This window comes from Meriones unguiculatus, chromosome 15, assembly GCF_030254825.1.
Source record: "Meriones unguiculatus strain TT.TT164.6M chromosome 15, Bangor_MerUng_6.1, whole genome shotgun sequence".
Classification (NCBI taxonomy): Eukaryota; Metazoa; Chordata; class Mammalia; order Rodentia; family Muridae; genus Meriones; species Meriones unguiculatus.
In genome coordinates, this window is record NC_083362.1 from 8,118,361 (window position 1) to 8,131,924 (window position 13,564).

Here is a 13,564-nt window from a genome sequence, read left to right on the forward strand (position 1 = left end):
GAGAGATGGTCCAGAGGTTAAGAGTACTTTTAGTGTTTGCAGAGGACCTGGTTTGCTCCCACATAATAGGTCACAACCATCTGCAACTTCAATTCCAGGAGATCCAATGTCTTACGACTCAAACAGTCATATGCCTAAAGTAAATTAGTGTATGTTTTAAAATTGCAATTATTAGGGATGAGGATGTCGTAGAAGGCTTGCCTAGCATGCATGAAGCCCTGGGCCCTGTCTCCACCCCATGCCCCCAAACATACATGTCGTGTTATGCCTATAATCCCAGTACTAAGGCAGAGGCAGGAGGACCAGAAGTTTAAGGCCATCCCTGACTAAACAAGTTTGAGGCCAGCCTCATCTGTATGAGAAATCCCTCCCAAAATCAAATTATTGATATATATATATGGATTATTTTACTTTTATGTTTTATGTGTATATATAAGTATATGCCATGTATCTACTCATGCAGTACCTGTTTAGGCCAGCAGGGGGCATTGGAACCCCCCAGAACTGGAGGCAGTCGTAAGACACTTAGAGCGAACGCCAGGAAATGAGCGCAGACCCTCTCCATGAGCCCAAGTGCTCTTAAGCACAGAGCCATCTCTCCCCAGCCCCCATACAGACTATTTTAGAGAGTAACCCAAATTCAGTATTAACTAACACTAGCTACCAAATGGGATGGTAAGAAGTTAACTTGGGAGGCTCACCCTGCTCAGACGCCCATCATCCATCTGAACTGTACGGCAGAAGAGATAGTCACGGCTCCTCAGGTGGAGAGAGAACAGTGCCTGTCTGGGATTCAGGTCTTACAAAGGAGTTGTGTAGGACAGGCAGCTGGCTCTGCCCTGGCCTGTACGGAGAGAGGTAGAACCCAGACCCTGGGTATAGGAATTTCTATGCCCAGTACATGGTGTTCTGGACCAGCAAAGACCCTCCGGGAGCAATAGTCTCTGTTTATAGACTGTTAGGCAGGGCTGGGACTGCCAGGATGGCCCGGGGTGTTCAGTGACCAGACACCCTTCCTGCTCTAGGAAGCTGGCCTTCTAAGTGGCTGTGACGCTGCGCATCCGGCTCTTCGTGTGCATGGCTGACCTTTGACCTCTCATCAGATGGCCTACTCTCCTCACAGGACATTTGCTCCCAGTTGACTGTTTAGCAGAGATAGCTTTCGTGTAAGTGTGTGTGCGCACGCAAGCATGCATGCACACGTATGCACATACATGCTTACCCATGTGGAGGCCGAAGCGCAAAGTCAGGTATTCTCAATTGCTCAATTGCTCAGTTGCTTTTTGTGGCAGGGTCTCTTGCTGAACCCAGAAGCTCACTAATTTGGGTAGACCAGTGAGCCCCAGAGATCCTACCATCTTTGTGGGCACACACCCCTGTGCCTGGCTTTTCATATGGGTTCTGGGATCAAACTCAGATCTCCATGCTTGTGCAGCGAACATATTACCAATGGAGCCATCTCCATCTGAACGGTGTGTGTGTGTGTGTGTCACAGTGTGCCTGTGTATTTAGATAATCTCAAGTGCCGGTGGTCATCTTCCCCCTCGTTCCAGGCTCCCGCTTGATGCTGCAGAAGCCAGCTGAGCTAGTCCACACGTTTCCCAGCATTCTCCTCTCTCCACCCGTTACCTCTCCACAGGAGCACCTTGACTACAGACGTGTGCTACCATGTCCAACTTTTACTTGGGTCCCAAGGATGTGGACTCAGGTCCTCGCTCACACCTGTGTGGCTCCCCCCCCCCCCCGCCGAGTCATTCCCCAGCCTGTGATATCCACTTATAGTAACATCATTTCTGCTAGAACATCATTTCATTTTGTCAGGATCATTATTTTGTTGACTGCGCAAATGTGTTTGCAGTTCATGTGTGTACATGCATGTGTACTGTGCCTACCTGCCTGCCATGTGTGTGCTAGTGCCCATAGGCGTCAGAGCCCATGGATGGAGTTAGAGCTGTGAGCCACCTGATTGGGTGGCTGCTGGAAACCGAGCTTAGATCCTTACAGCCGTCTCTCCAGGCAGGGTTTCTCTGTGCGGGCCTGGCTGTCCTGCACTCACTTTGTAGGCCAGGCTAGCCTCAAACTCACACACATCCGCCTGCCTCTGCCTCGCCTAGCGCTGGGATCACAGGCATGCGCCACCACACCCGGCTTGGGAATGTTTAAAAACACATTTGATGATGATATTGATGACTCTGCCCTTCTTCAACCCTTGATATATGTTTACTTCCTTTACTTTGTGGACATGGGGTCCAGCTATGTAGCCCAGGATGGCCTGGCCTTCACAGTGCATCCCAGGCAGGCTGCCCTCAAACTTTCAGTCCTCTTGTGCAAACCTCAAGTGCTGGAATCACAGGCAAGAGCCACCGTACTCAAACTAGTTTTAGCCTAAGTGTTTAAGTCAGCCACACCGATCTCTTCAGAACTTCTTTCCCCTGACCTGAGGTCTCTTGCCTCACATAGCTGCTGCCTCCCTGGGAAAGTTCCCATGGCAAGCCATGTCTCCTCCTAAGACCCCTCGTCCTGCTCTCAGGTTTGCACTGGGCTATCTGGGCTTCAGCCATGTCAGTGCAGCTCAGCTCTCAATACAATGGTTGAGCCAGGACCTCACTGGCGATTGCCGGGCCTGCTGCTTGGTCATCTGCTGCTTCCTTTTGCACAGTATGCCCCTCCCCCCTGCCCCTTCCACTTGTGCTTCTGAAAGCAGCTGCTTCCCTGAAAACAGAGTCTGGGTCCGCAGCTGCTATTCCTCCAAAGGCACTGGGCTCCTAGGTGACCCTGGATGATGTGTCTAGGGCATCATACAGGCCAGCCCAATGAGCTGTCTCCTGTCTGCAGTTTGCACAGCTCTCACCTGCCATCCCTTATCTGACTTTTCATACAGGGTTTTGCTGTATAGCCCTAAGTAACTGTTTTTTTTGTTTGTTTGTTTTGTTTTGTTTTGTTTTGAGACAAACATAGTTCAAGCTGGTCTCATTATCAAAAGATCTGCCTGCCTCTGCCTCCTAAATGCTGAGATTAAAGGTGTGACCCACCTTTGTGTTTGTGGATAGTGTGCAGAGGTCAGAGAACCACTTGTGGGAGTCAGTCCTCTCCTTCCACTCTGTGGGCTTCTGGGATGAACGTGGGTCCTCAGACTTGCTCAGCACCTGCTTTCCCCACTCTGGCCATCCCCCCAGAGCTGGAGCTCTATTAATGGCCTCCTGGTTGCTGGCCTTTTAAAAAATTCCAACACTTACTGAATATTTACTACAGACACTGTAGTAAATGCCGCAGGGACTTTTAATCACTACTGTATTGTGTGTTGTGTATGTGTGCACATGTACATGTGCCATCGTGTGTGTGGAAGTCAGACAAGTTTTTAGGAGTCTGTTCTGTTGTCTCCTTTTGCTGAGGGATCTGCGAACAGGCTGAACTCAGGTCAGGCTGTGCAGCCAAGCACTTCCACCCACTGTGGCCCAACACCGTGTTTCCTCTCCCCACTCCCAATAGTGTCATGTAACCTAGGCTAGCCCAAAACTCCCATACGAAGCTAAGAATAACCTGGAACTCCTGACCCTCTTACCTCCATTTCCCTTGTGCTAGAATGAACTGTGTGACACTGCCGTAATTTTCTCTAGAGCACTCTTACTAACTCTCATGAATGAAATGAAAATTCCAGAGATGACCCTGTTACCATCTTCCACAGCCACAGGGAACGGCCTGGGCTTGCTGGGGCCTCCAAAGCTGTCACCACCTGACTCACACACTCTGTTCTGTTTTCTCAGAGACAGAAGAGACCAAGGCCCTTCTGAAAAGGAGCTTGGTGTTCTAATAAACCAGCTACGGCCCACTTATCACTTCCGGGTCAGCTCTATCGAGACCCTGTGAGGAGCCGTGCCCTCGTCTCACAGGTGAGCACATGATGGTTTTGACTTGGGACTCGTCTACCACAAGGTAGTCTTAAGTTTTATGAGAAGCGTCTGCGGTCGGAAGCGTCCTCAGCAGCTGACACAGGGTCTGCTGGCCCAGCAACCCTACTGTGGTGTTCTGACGGTTTGTTGACGTATATTCTGGGCAGCCTTGTTCAAAATAGCCAAAAGCAGAACATACAAGGACTAGGCTCTCCAGCTGGTGTGGTGGGCAGAGCGCAGGGGAGGCACAGTGCTGCCACCTCAAGTCCAAGGTGATGGGGACAGACTGAACTCTATACTTACTGCATCTGCTATTTTCGTTTGTTTTCCCCAAAATTCTACCTTTTCCTCATTTTCTTGAAGGCTGGGCTTTATTGCTTATGAAACTAAATACACCAGAATCTTGTTCCCACATCAAAGTAACAGACACCAAAAAACAAAATAAAACAAAAAAAAACAAAAAAAACAAAAAAAAAAAGAAAGAAAGAAAAAAAAAAGTAAAGTTGTGAGTTTATTGCATATGTAACAAAATGAACCTGACCTCCCGGGTCCAGCCTGCTCTACAGTCAATCTTTTGTGTTTCTAGCTGGTTCCACAACGGCATTAAATAGAACTAGAATTTCTTTAAATACTTTCAATTCTGACATAAAACAGAACATTAGTGTACAACGGTCACAAGGAAACGGGCAATAAAAACTGGGAGAGCAACTAGGGTAGCAGCGGCACTCCAAACAGGCCCTTACAAAATAAGTTAGAGCACATTATAAACACATTTCAGAGATCCACTCTCAGAAGGCTGCCGTGTGGCCCTCCGCCTGCTGCAGCAGGGCGGGCACGTTCTCTGCCGGCCAGTCCAGGGTCCACCTAACCTGAACCTGGCCATGTGGCCAAGCCAGTGGAGGGGTCAATATCCCATCTTGTGGCAGATCCTAACAGAAAGCAAGAGACTGCAACCCGCTGCCATCCCACTGCCGCAGCCCGGCACTTCCTCTCTGGAGCACTGCTGAGCAGAGTGGTGTTTGCTGCATCCCTGAGTGTGGCTGCTGGCCGCTGGTGAGGGGAGCCTGGAGGGCCGGGCTCCTGAAGCATCTGGGTGACCACCTGGAGCCACCAGGAGGGATGGCAATCGAGATCTTACAGGAAAGGGCTTCACCCAGACCAAAACAGGGCAACCAGGGGCTTTGCCGTGGCTGGCCACGCAGTGTCCTCTGAGGAGCTTCAGAAGGGCCCAACCATGGTAGACAGACAAGGAAGTGCAGGAGTACCAACAGAGGACAGTGCTGCGCAGAACAGACGCACCTGGGGAGGCTGGGACACGGGGACCTGGCGATGGGGGGAGCCCATAGGCAATGTGAGCAGAAAGACTGTGGGTGGTATGTGTGCCTACCAGTCAGCCCCTGGGGGCCCACCCTCTGGCTCTTCCTCAGAGGACACCTGACAAGGGACTCCTAAGGCTCGTCCCCTATCACTCCCGCAGCAGGAACACGGACTTCCGCACTCCTGCAGCGCATCTCCACAGCACAGGACCCTGGTTTCCTCCATCGCTGCAGACTGGGACAGCGCGATAGCAACAGGTAAGTTTCCAGTCTCCACAAAGACAGTGTCACTCTGAGGGTGTGGCTGCTTTTCATGGACTGGCTAGGACTTAGGGCACAGGTTTCCTCGAACTGTTTGAACACTCTTGAGTCATGAGGGAGCCGGGGTTTAGAACACCGTCAGAAGCATTAAGGTAGATGAAATACAGAAGCCCTCCTGGGGCAAGGCAGAAAACTGAGAGACTAGTAAGGCCCCAGTCTGGCCTGGGAGGTGGGGTGGATTCAGTCCTTGTGCAGTGAGGCTCAGCAGCCTTTCTGCCTCCGAACCTTGCAAACCAGAGTGTGTCTAACTCACACTCTATAGTGCTGGTGGCCACCAGGCTGGACAAACCTCTTGGGATAGGGTGTGTATGGGACCTGTGACTCCAGCACCCCCCCCAAGTCAATCCAGAACTGCTTCCAGGCCACACTGGACAGAAGCAGCAGGAACAGAGGGGAAGCCACTTCCCCACCCCAAGGGTAAGCAATGAAAAGAACACAAAAGCCAGTGGCCCAAAAGGACCTTCCTGATCACTTCCCACACAACTTGAACTCATGGCTGAACCTGAACCCCGGTACCAATGAAATGTCTTGCTAATGAATTACCCTGTTCTCGGCCCCACCACAGACAAAAACAACAAAACCACACATGGAAAACCGGCTGCTGCTCTGCCTTCCACCAGAGTTCAGCTGCCTGAATACAGTTGCTCAGTTGAGAGTCAACGCTTCTGAACACTTGTGCAAATTGGAAGTGGTGTTAGAGACACAGCATTAGGCTGGCTTTGGCCTTGCTCATCAGAAGACAAAGAATGAGCAAGCAAGTTGAGTAGAACTGTTAGCATCACCCTTGCCACTGGGGAGGAGGGCCATGTAGGCAGGTAAAGCCCCCACCCTGTTGCCATAGGCTCCATCACACCCTGCTTTGTGCATAGCACCAACCCTGGGGAGCTGCATCAGGGGACCCCAGGTCAGCAGCCTCTCCTGCTGTCCCATCCAGTGGCGGTGGTGACAAAACTGTTCTGTTATTTAGCTCTTAGCAATCCCCATATAAAGTCCATTAACATTTCAAGACAGCCAGGAGCCTCCGGATCCCCAGGCACAGGAACAGAGCTGGACCCAGGGGTCTGAGGCTAGTTTTGGTCATTCTTTGCTTAGCTCCATGATATGAGAATTTCAAACTGGGTAGAGAACACAGCAAACTGGACTTTGAAAGATTTTTTCCCCCCTGTGCAAAAAAAAACACAAACATCTTTTTTTCAGCCAGGATACCCTGAAAAGAGATAGCCTGGGCCTCCAGTAAAGGCTGCTCCAATTCCTTTACCCCTCAATGGGGAAAACACATTTTGCCTCCAGCTTCCTGCCATAGTGGAATTCCAGCAAGCATGCACTGTGCGCTTATTTCCTGCTTAGAAATCCACCTGCTACCTAGAACAGGCTACTAGCCTGTGACACCCGGAACTTGAGCTTGGTAAGCTGTCGGCAGCTGCTGACCTTGAAAAGGGGCCTTGAGGATACACAGAGAGGGAAGAGCTGGTGCAGAGACCATGCAAACCCTCAGGGGCCCAGCTTGGTCCTGATCATGGTCGATGCTTCCAGAGACACCACAGCCTTCCCACCATGCCAAGGAGGCTGAGGGTGAAACCTGGCTGCGTTTTATTGGATGGGCGATGGAAGGGTGGGCGAACTATAATAAAGGAGGGATAATGAGTGGGAGCCACCTATGAAAGTCCCTTGGCCTGCCCTCCCCAAAGAAGGAGGGAGACGAGCCTTTTCCCTCGGGTTTCTGGAATCTCAGGCCTCAGCCCGCCATGCGGGAGGCGTGCAGACGCCATAGGCTTTGGGTCTGGTGGTTGTGAGCGAGACTCTGCGACCTCTGGCTTCCCGTCACTCCACAGCAAAGCCACAGGTCTCCTCCACTGCCGTCAGCAGCTTCTCATAGAGCTTCTCATAGGACTCATAGGGTGGGATGTCGATCCGGTTAAAGCTGGCAAAGGACGAAAGAAGCAGAGTCACTGCTGGGGACACGTTGAAGGTGAGCACAGTGGGCCAGGATGTGCCGTCTCAGCGCCCCCTGGGAAAGCTTCAGCTTTCAACACAAGTTCTTGTGTCTTCCAATCACCCACAGCAAAATCTCAAGATCTACAAAATCAAAATGCGAGCTTGCATACTTCCTGCGCATTGCTCTGTGTCTGGGTGTGATTTCTCCACACCAGGAAGAACCCGTGGCGGGCCTGTGACCTGCATCAGGTCTCCTGCTACCTACTGAGGGGCTGGTTAATCCTCTACTAGAGCATGCTGGGTCTCAAAAGTGAGAGAACACCAAATCCTAGAGAGAGGAGATGGATACCAAATGTCCCACAGGGAAACTCATTCCAAGTATTTGTGCAAAGACACATCTATTGCCTCACAGTAATTTTAAAAACCAAGAAACACAAAAGTGCAGCCACGTATCAGAAGATGATTGCCCCTTTCTGCTGGGCTCATGCACAGACATGCACACACGCACACACACCCACAACATGCAACCAAGGACATCCATGAGCCTTTAGGGTACAGTCCAGGTGATAGGCACCATAGCTTTAACTGCTGTGCATCACAACACAATGTGACCTGCTGACTCAAGGAGGGCTTGCATGACCCTCGAGTGTGATCTCCGGGAGACGACACAAAGGACACATGATGCCACAGTGGCAGAGCTTACCAGGTATGGGCCTTGGGTAGGTTGTCTGTGTTGGCGTCTATCAGGTGGATGGTGAACAGTCGGGGCCCTGCCGCGCCTGTAGAGCCTTACAAGACAACATTCTAGTTAATGCACTTCAGAGACAAAGCCTGTGAGTGCCTGGTCAGGAGGCCCTGGGGCAGGGTGACTCATTTCTGAAGCCCAGGAGCTTACAGACCCTACATATGGCCGCCCGGGAACCTCTTTGTGGTAGCTGAGGCAGAAACTGGCTTGTCCCTGCACTTTAGCTGACCGAAAGCACTAGCCACTGGGCTTTTCTCTATGCTGGTCCTCCTGGACGCTCACGGTGTTTCCTAGCCTGCTGCAGCTGTAGCTACAGAAACCAGGGTCTGCCCTGTGCTGGCAGGTGTGTTACACACTCCTCTCTGCGGGCCATGGCTGGCAGTGCTGAGACAGAAGAAAGGGCTGCTGTGGCACTGTGTAGGAGGGCAGTGTGGGGGCTTTGTCTCCTTGGCCATGTAGCCTACTGGGTGGGGGAGGGCAACCCCTTACTAGGTCCCTGTCACTCAGCGCCTGGCTTTATGTGCCTTCAGTTGAACGCCTTGCTCTAAGCAGCATTCACTCCCCCCCCCCCAACTCATGGGACCAGCCACTCTAGGACTAGATGGGGACTCTGTCCTATCCATGGGCCACACCCACGCCCCTGTCTGGTCTTGGAGAATGTTAGTAAAAGCCTTGTGACAGAAGGGTTTTTCTCAATGGGAACATTTGGTAAGCAGGCCAGCAGTGGGAAGAAGAGGTGAGGTGAGGAGAGGAGGGAGTGGGATCACAAAAATCTGAACCCCTACACAGCTTACTACTGAACACCTGTTTTTTGTCCTTAGCAGGCAGAGAATAAAACCCACGCCTTCAGTGTGCTTTAGTGAACCATGATGTAGGAGGGGCAGCACGCCTTGCTCCGCCCACCCACTTGGTGTTGGGAAGCAGTAAGCTCAGGCTCAGTCAATTCCTAGCAGCCCGTGCTGGGAGGTAGGGCCTCCGGAGTTCAGGGCGCTCGGTGGAGAACCCTGTTACTGCTGCAGAGCCGCCTGCAGGCCTGCACCACCATGACAGTACGGTGGATTCCGTCCCTTGAGGGCAGTGACGGCTCCACACATGCAGCAGTCTACTGGGCTAGCCCTGGCCTCCTCCACTGACCGCTACCACCACTACAGGTTACTGTTAGGCTGTCTGCTCGAGAAGGCTGAGGGCACTCTCTTGTGAATACGAGAGGCTACCAGTAGCCCCTGCTGCTCCTGGTTTTTTAGAACGTGGGATCCACAGGCCCACAAGGGGCACCAGTGTGAACCCCCCCCCCCCTGCCAGGCACTCCAGTCTACATATTTGTTATGAGAACACTGGCCACCATCATTCTCTAGCGGGATGGCCCACATTTCAGTTCTTGCTTCTGAAGCCTAGGACAGAACACACCAGTTAGACATCTCAGGGAATGGCCCTGACTCCACGTCAGTCACCTTGCAGAGCCTTGAAGCCTTGGAGAGGAACTCGTGTGGACCCGGTCACGAATTGCAGGAGCCTGGCCCTCCTCTCCTCATCGAAGGTCTCCACCGCCTGCCAGAACCACCTGACGATGTTGCTGTCTGCCACACAGTGCTTCAGCCGCGTGTTGGACTTCCAGTCGCTCAGGTCTATCTTATCCAGCCCACCTATTATCAGCTGAGAAGGGCATCGGCTGCATTACATCCAGAATGCCCAAGACACTGCTCCCGCCGCCGACCCCTAACCCTCAACAAGTGCTGACCGTCCAACTCCCAAAGCCAGCCAGCGGCCTCTGGGTGCCCGCTGTCTGACACACGGCTACACAGGCCGATAACCCAAAACCTCAGGAGTGAGTTCGCTCTGCACCGGGGACTGGGAGAGGCTGACGGGGAGAGAAGAGCCATTGGGAATGGCTGACAGGGAGAGAATGCCACAGGTCATGTGGAGTGAGGGGGCATGGCACATACGCTCCACTTGTTTAAAAGCTTGCTGAAGATTCACTGCCTCACACAGAGACTCCACTCCAAAGCCCTCAGTCTCACAGTGGGCAGATGGCTATGAGAACAATCTGGAAGGCTTAGGCCACTTGGCACCAGGCAGAGCTGGCAAGGGATGAATGAGTCACTGTCCAAGTCCCTGACAATGACATGTCCTTAGTCTATTAATAGCCAGAGTGGGAGCAGAAAACTGGGTTGAGGGAGGCCTAGTCCAGGGCATGGGCTAGAAATCCCAAAAACCTAAGGCACAGACATCATCTGGAACTATTCCTGCAGATTCAGTCATTAATCGCTGGCTAGGGCACAGACAGAACTGTGTACAAGGCAGTTCAGGTGCCCTCAGTCTCCCTCCCCATCAAGCCTACTGCTCCAAGGACTGCCTGTCTGGGGCCTGAGGAGGCCTCTCAGCACTCACCTCTAGTTCCTTCTGGTCAAACGGTTTCAGTAAGTGTTGCGGAATGAGCTCATTAAACCCTTTCTGAAGCGCTAAGAACTGGGCTTCAATTCCTCTCATAAACCTCCAGTTTACATACAACCTGAAAGGAAAAGCCACACAATGGAAGTAACTGGGAAGAGACCATGAAAGCACTGTCCCCGCAGCGGCTGCAGCTATGACGGCAAACGTGAGGTTAATGTCAGAGCCTGCAGAGTGGACTCCAGCCTTCTCCCACCCTCCCAGGAGCTCTTAGTTTGCTGGTCTGGTCTCATCTTTAATTGTTATTATTATTAATTATTATTTTTAAACATATGCATGTTTTCCCTGCATATCTGTATCATGTGTGTGCCTGGTGCTGATGGAGGCCAGAACAGGTGACTTCACTCAAACTGAAGTTAGAGTTGTGAGCTACCATGTGGGTGCTGGTCCTCTGGAAGAGCAGCAAGTGCTCTTAACCACTGAGGCATCACTCCAGCCACATCATGTAACCCAGCCTAGTCTTGAACTTGATCTCATAGAGGCTGGCCTGGAATCCCACTGATTTCTAGCTTCTGAGCCTTGGGATTAAGGTCTGTCTCACCCCACCTGGCTTTATCTGTCTCTTCCCTTCTCCCCATCCCCTGAAGAAAGGATCTCTGTAGCCCAGGCTAGGATTGAACTCAGTATGTAGCCCAGAATGGCCTGGAACTCCTGTGTCAGCCTCCCAAGTGCTGGAAGTACAGGTCTGCCCCACACACCAAGCTATACCCAGCCTTTATAGCAGTTAAAATGAACCAGTTCTGGCATTCTGGTTTCTACTAGAGTCCAAGAAGGATTGGTGAGACCTGCCAGAACTGCCAAGATTTCAAATTGGATCTGCAAGGCACACCTACAGCTCTGAACGGCCAGTGCATCTAACTGTCCCTCAGGTTGGCGCTGGGGCGCTGTAGTGGACTCCTTGGACATGCTGGCAGCCTCTGCTGCGGACCCTGGCTTGCCACCTCGCACCCAGAGCTGGGATGTCACACGGTGTCTCTACAACAGGTGCCTCTGACGGCACCTTCTGCTTGTTCCAGGCCACCACTAAGGCCAGCCCAGCATATTACCGGACGTATTCCTTCTTATTCTCTTCAGTGACGGGCACATTTCTGCCATTAGGTTTCAGTTCATGCTGAAGGATCCGCCCGAAAGCATTGTGCTCCACACAGAAGGTATGGTCCAGCACTGGTGTGATGTCATTCTCTCTGTGGACACAGGCAAAGGCTGGTTAGGCTTATGCCAGGGAGTCCTGGAGGGCTGCAGAGGGCTGTGCTGGATAGCTGGCAGGCATAGCTCAGGTTCTGTCCCTGACTTTGTGGTTCCCATTCATCGGGGGTATCACTCAATCATCCTCTGACACCATGGGATACGAAGCCTAATTGCTCTGAGGGCTGAGTCTGGGAGGAGGCCTGTGAAGACACAGCTGATTCAAAAGGACACAAACCAAGAAAATAAGGCCTCTTTCTTCTCAAGACAGCCTCTGCTCCCACAAAAAAAAAAAAAAAAAAAAAAAAAAAAAAAGCAAGCACTGGAAATGTCAGACTGACTTTTTATCTGCCCTACTTCTTGACAAGTGGAGCGACAGATCCCCCACAAAGAAACCCTCACTCCCCCATGGCCCTTGCACAGTGGAGAAGCAGCCCTTGGGCCAGACTGCACACGGCAGCTTCCCAGACTTGTCAGGACCTGGTTCATGTCCCTGCCACCCTTAAAGCATTCTGGCTAACTCTAAAGCAAAGATAACTAAATGTTAAATTTGCTTTTGATACTTTCTCTTGCCTTCTACAGATCACCTGAGAAACGGTAGGGGTGATTTCTTGTGTGCCCCCCAACACTGGTGAGGGTCACTGGCATTTGTAATCACACCTTAATAAGCAGTAAAACAAACCGGTTTTGTGAAAAGAAACCTGCTAAGCACCATGAAGAGTGTAAGTCACTTAACTTCTGTTACATCTGCCTTGTTAGTCTGTGCTCGCAACCCAACATTGTTGCTACAGTTCGTTGTTACTCTCTTTAGTTTCACTCAATTCCCTGAAAAGCATGTGCACACACAACAAACACATTGCGAGCTCTGGAGCTGTGGAACAGGAGTGATGACACTTACAGAATCCACACCAAGCTCTTGTGCAGTTCTGGGTCCACTGACTCCAGATCCGACAGCTGGATGGGTTTTCCCAGGAGCTGCTTGTAGAATGGGACTGTGAAGCCCCCGTTTATGTAATGTCCATGGAACACAGCCAGACCCATGATGCGACCCACAAAGTGGAAGTAAGACAGATGGTCCTATAGGGGGCGCCAGAGAACAGCAAGTCATTAGGAGGTGAGCTGCAAGGGTGGAGGCCCACTTCCCGGACTGCCTCTGACTCGAAGTAACAAGACATGTATCTCCTCAGCTGCCCACCACCCACCCCTGGCCAGACAGGGTAAGTCTGTCATTTAGCTTCAGGTTCACTCCCGTCTAACTCAGGTGGGATTAGGAATGGCAATCCTCCTGCCTCAGCCTTCAGAGTCCTGGATGACAGGCATGTGCCACCATACCCTGGCCTATCACTCTGTGTGTGAGTCACTATCTCTCCCTGAGAACCCTTTTAACTTGCAGGGGCCTGGTACAAAATGAAAGTGTGGAGACTTCTCCAACAATGTCAGAAGGTTTGTCTCCTCTTCCTCAACTGGGGTGCTTCTGGTGTATAAGTAGGTAAGGCTCCTGTTTCTGCTTCCAGCTCTGAATTACAGTCACCTCAGAAAACTTGCCACAATTGACCTTCCAGGACGGGTAAAGCGTATTCACACTGTGTGTACGTGGTTTATGTGTAAGTTCACGTATGTGCATCTCAAAGCGCAAGGTCACCTTTATCCCTCTGCCTGCCCACTGCTTGAAAGCAGGTCTCTCAGCGAACCTGGGTCTACAGGTTAGGCTGGCCAACCGTCGC

At 51.6% G+C, this 13,564-nt stretch overlaps 1 protein-coding gene across 5 annotated transcripts in view; it reads right to left on the reverse strand.

The window, feature by feature from the left end:
• Positions 1-4,388: 4,388 nt before the first annotated feature.
• Positions 4,389-13,564, reverse strand: part of Smurf1 (SMAD specific E3 ubiquitin protein ligase 1) — a 95,327-nt gene continuing 86,151 nt past the window's right edge. For 3 of the 5 annotated variants that reach the window (XM_021648968.2, XM_060368131.1, XM_060368133.1), the window contains 6 exons: positions 12,739-12,917; positions 11,702-11,839; positions 10,596-10,716; positions 9,659-9,860; positions 8,166-8,250; positions 4,389-7,448 (listed from right to left, as the gene is read on the reverse strand). In XM_021648968.2, coding sequence (XP_021504643.2) covers positions 7,349-7,448; positions 8,166-8,250; positions 9,659-9,860; positions 10,596-10,716; positions 11,702-11,839; positions 12,739-12,917 — 825 coding nt within the window. In that variant the 3' untranslated portion in view covers positions 4,389-7,348. The remainder of the gene's footprint in view (positions 7,449-8,165; positions 8,251-9,658; positions 9,861-10,595; positions 10,717-11,701; positions 11,840-12,738; positions 12,918-13,564) is intronic. The other 2 variants (XM_021648969.2, XM_060368132.1) reach the window with 1 other exon arrangement.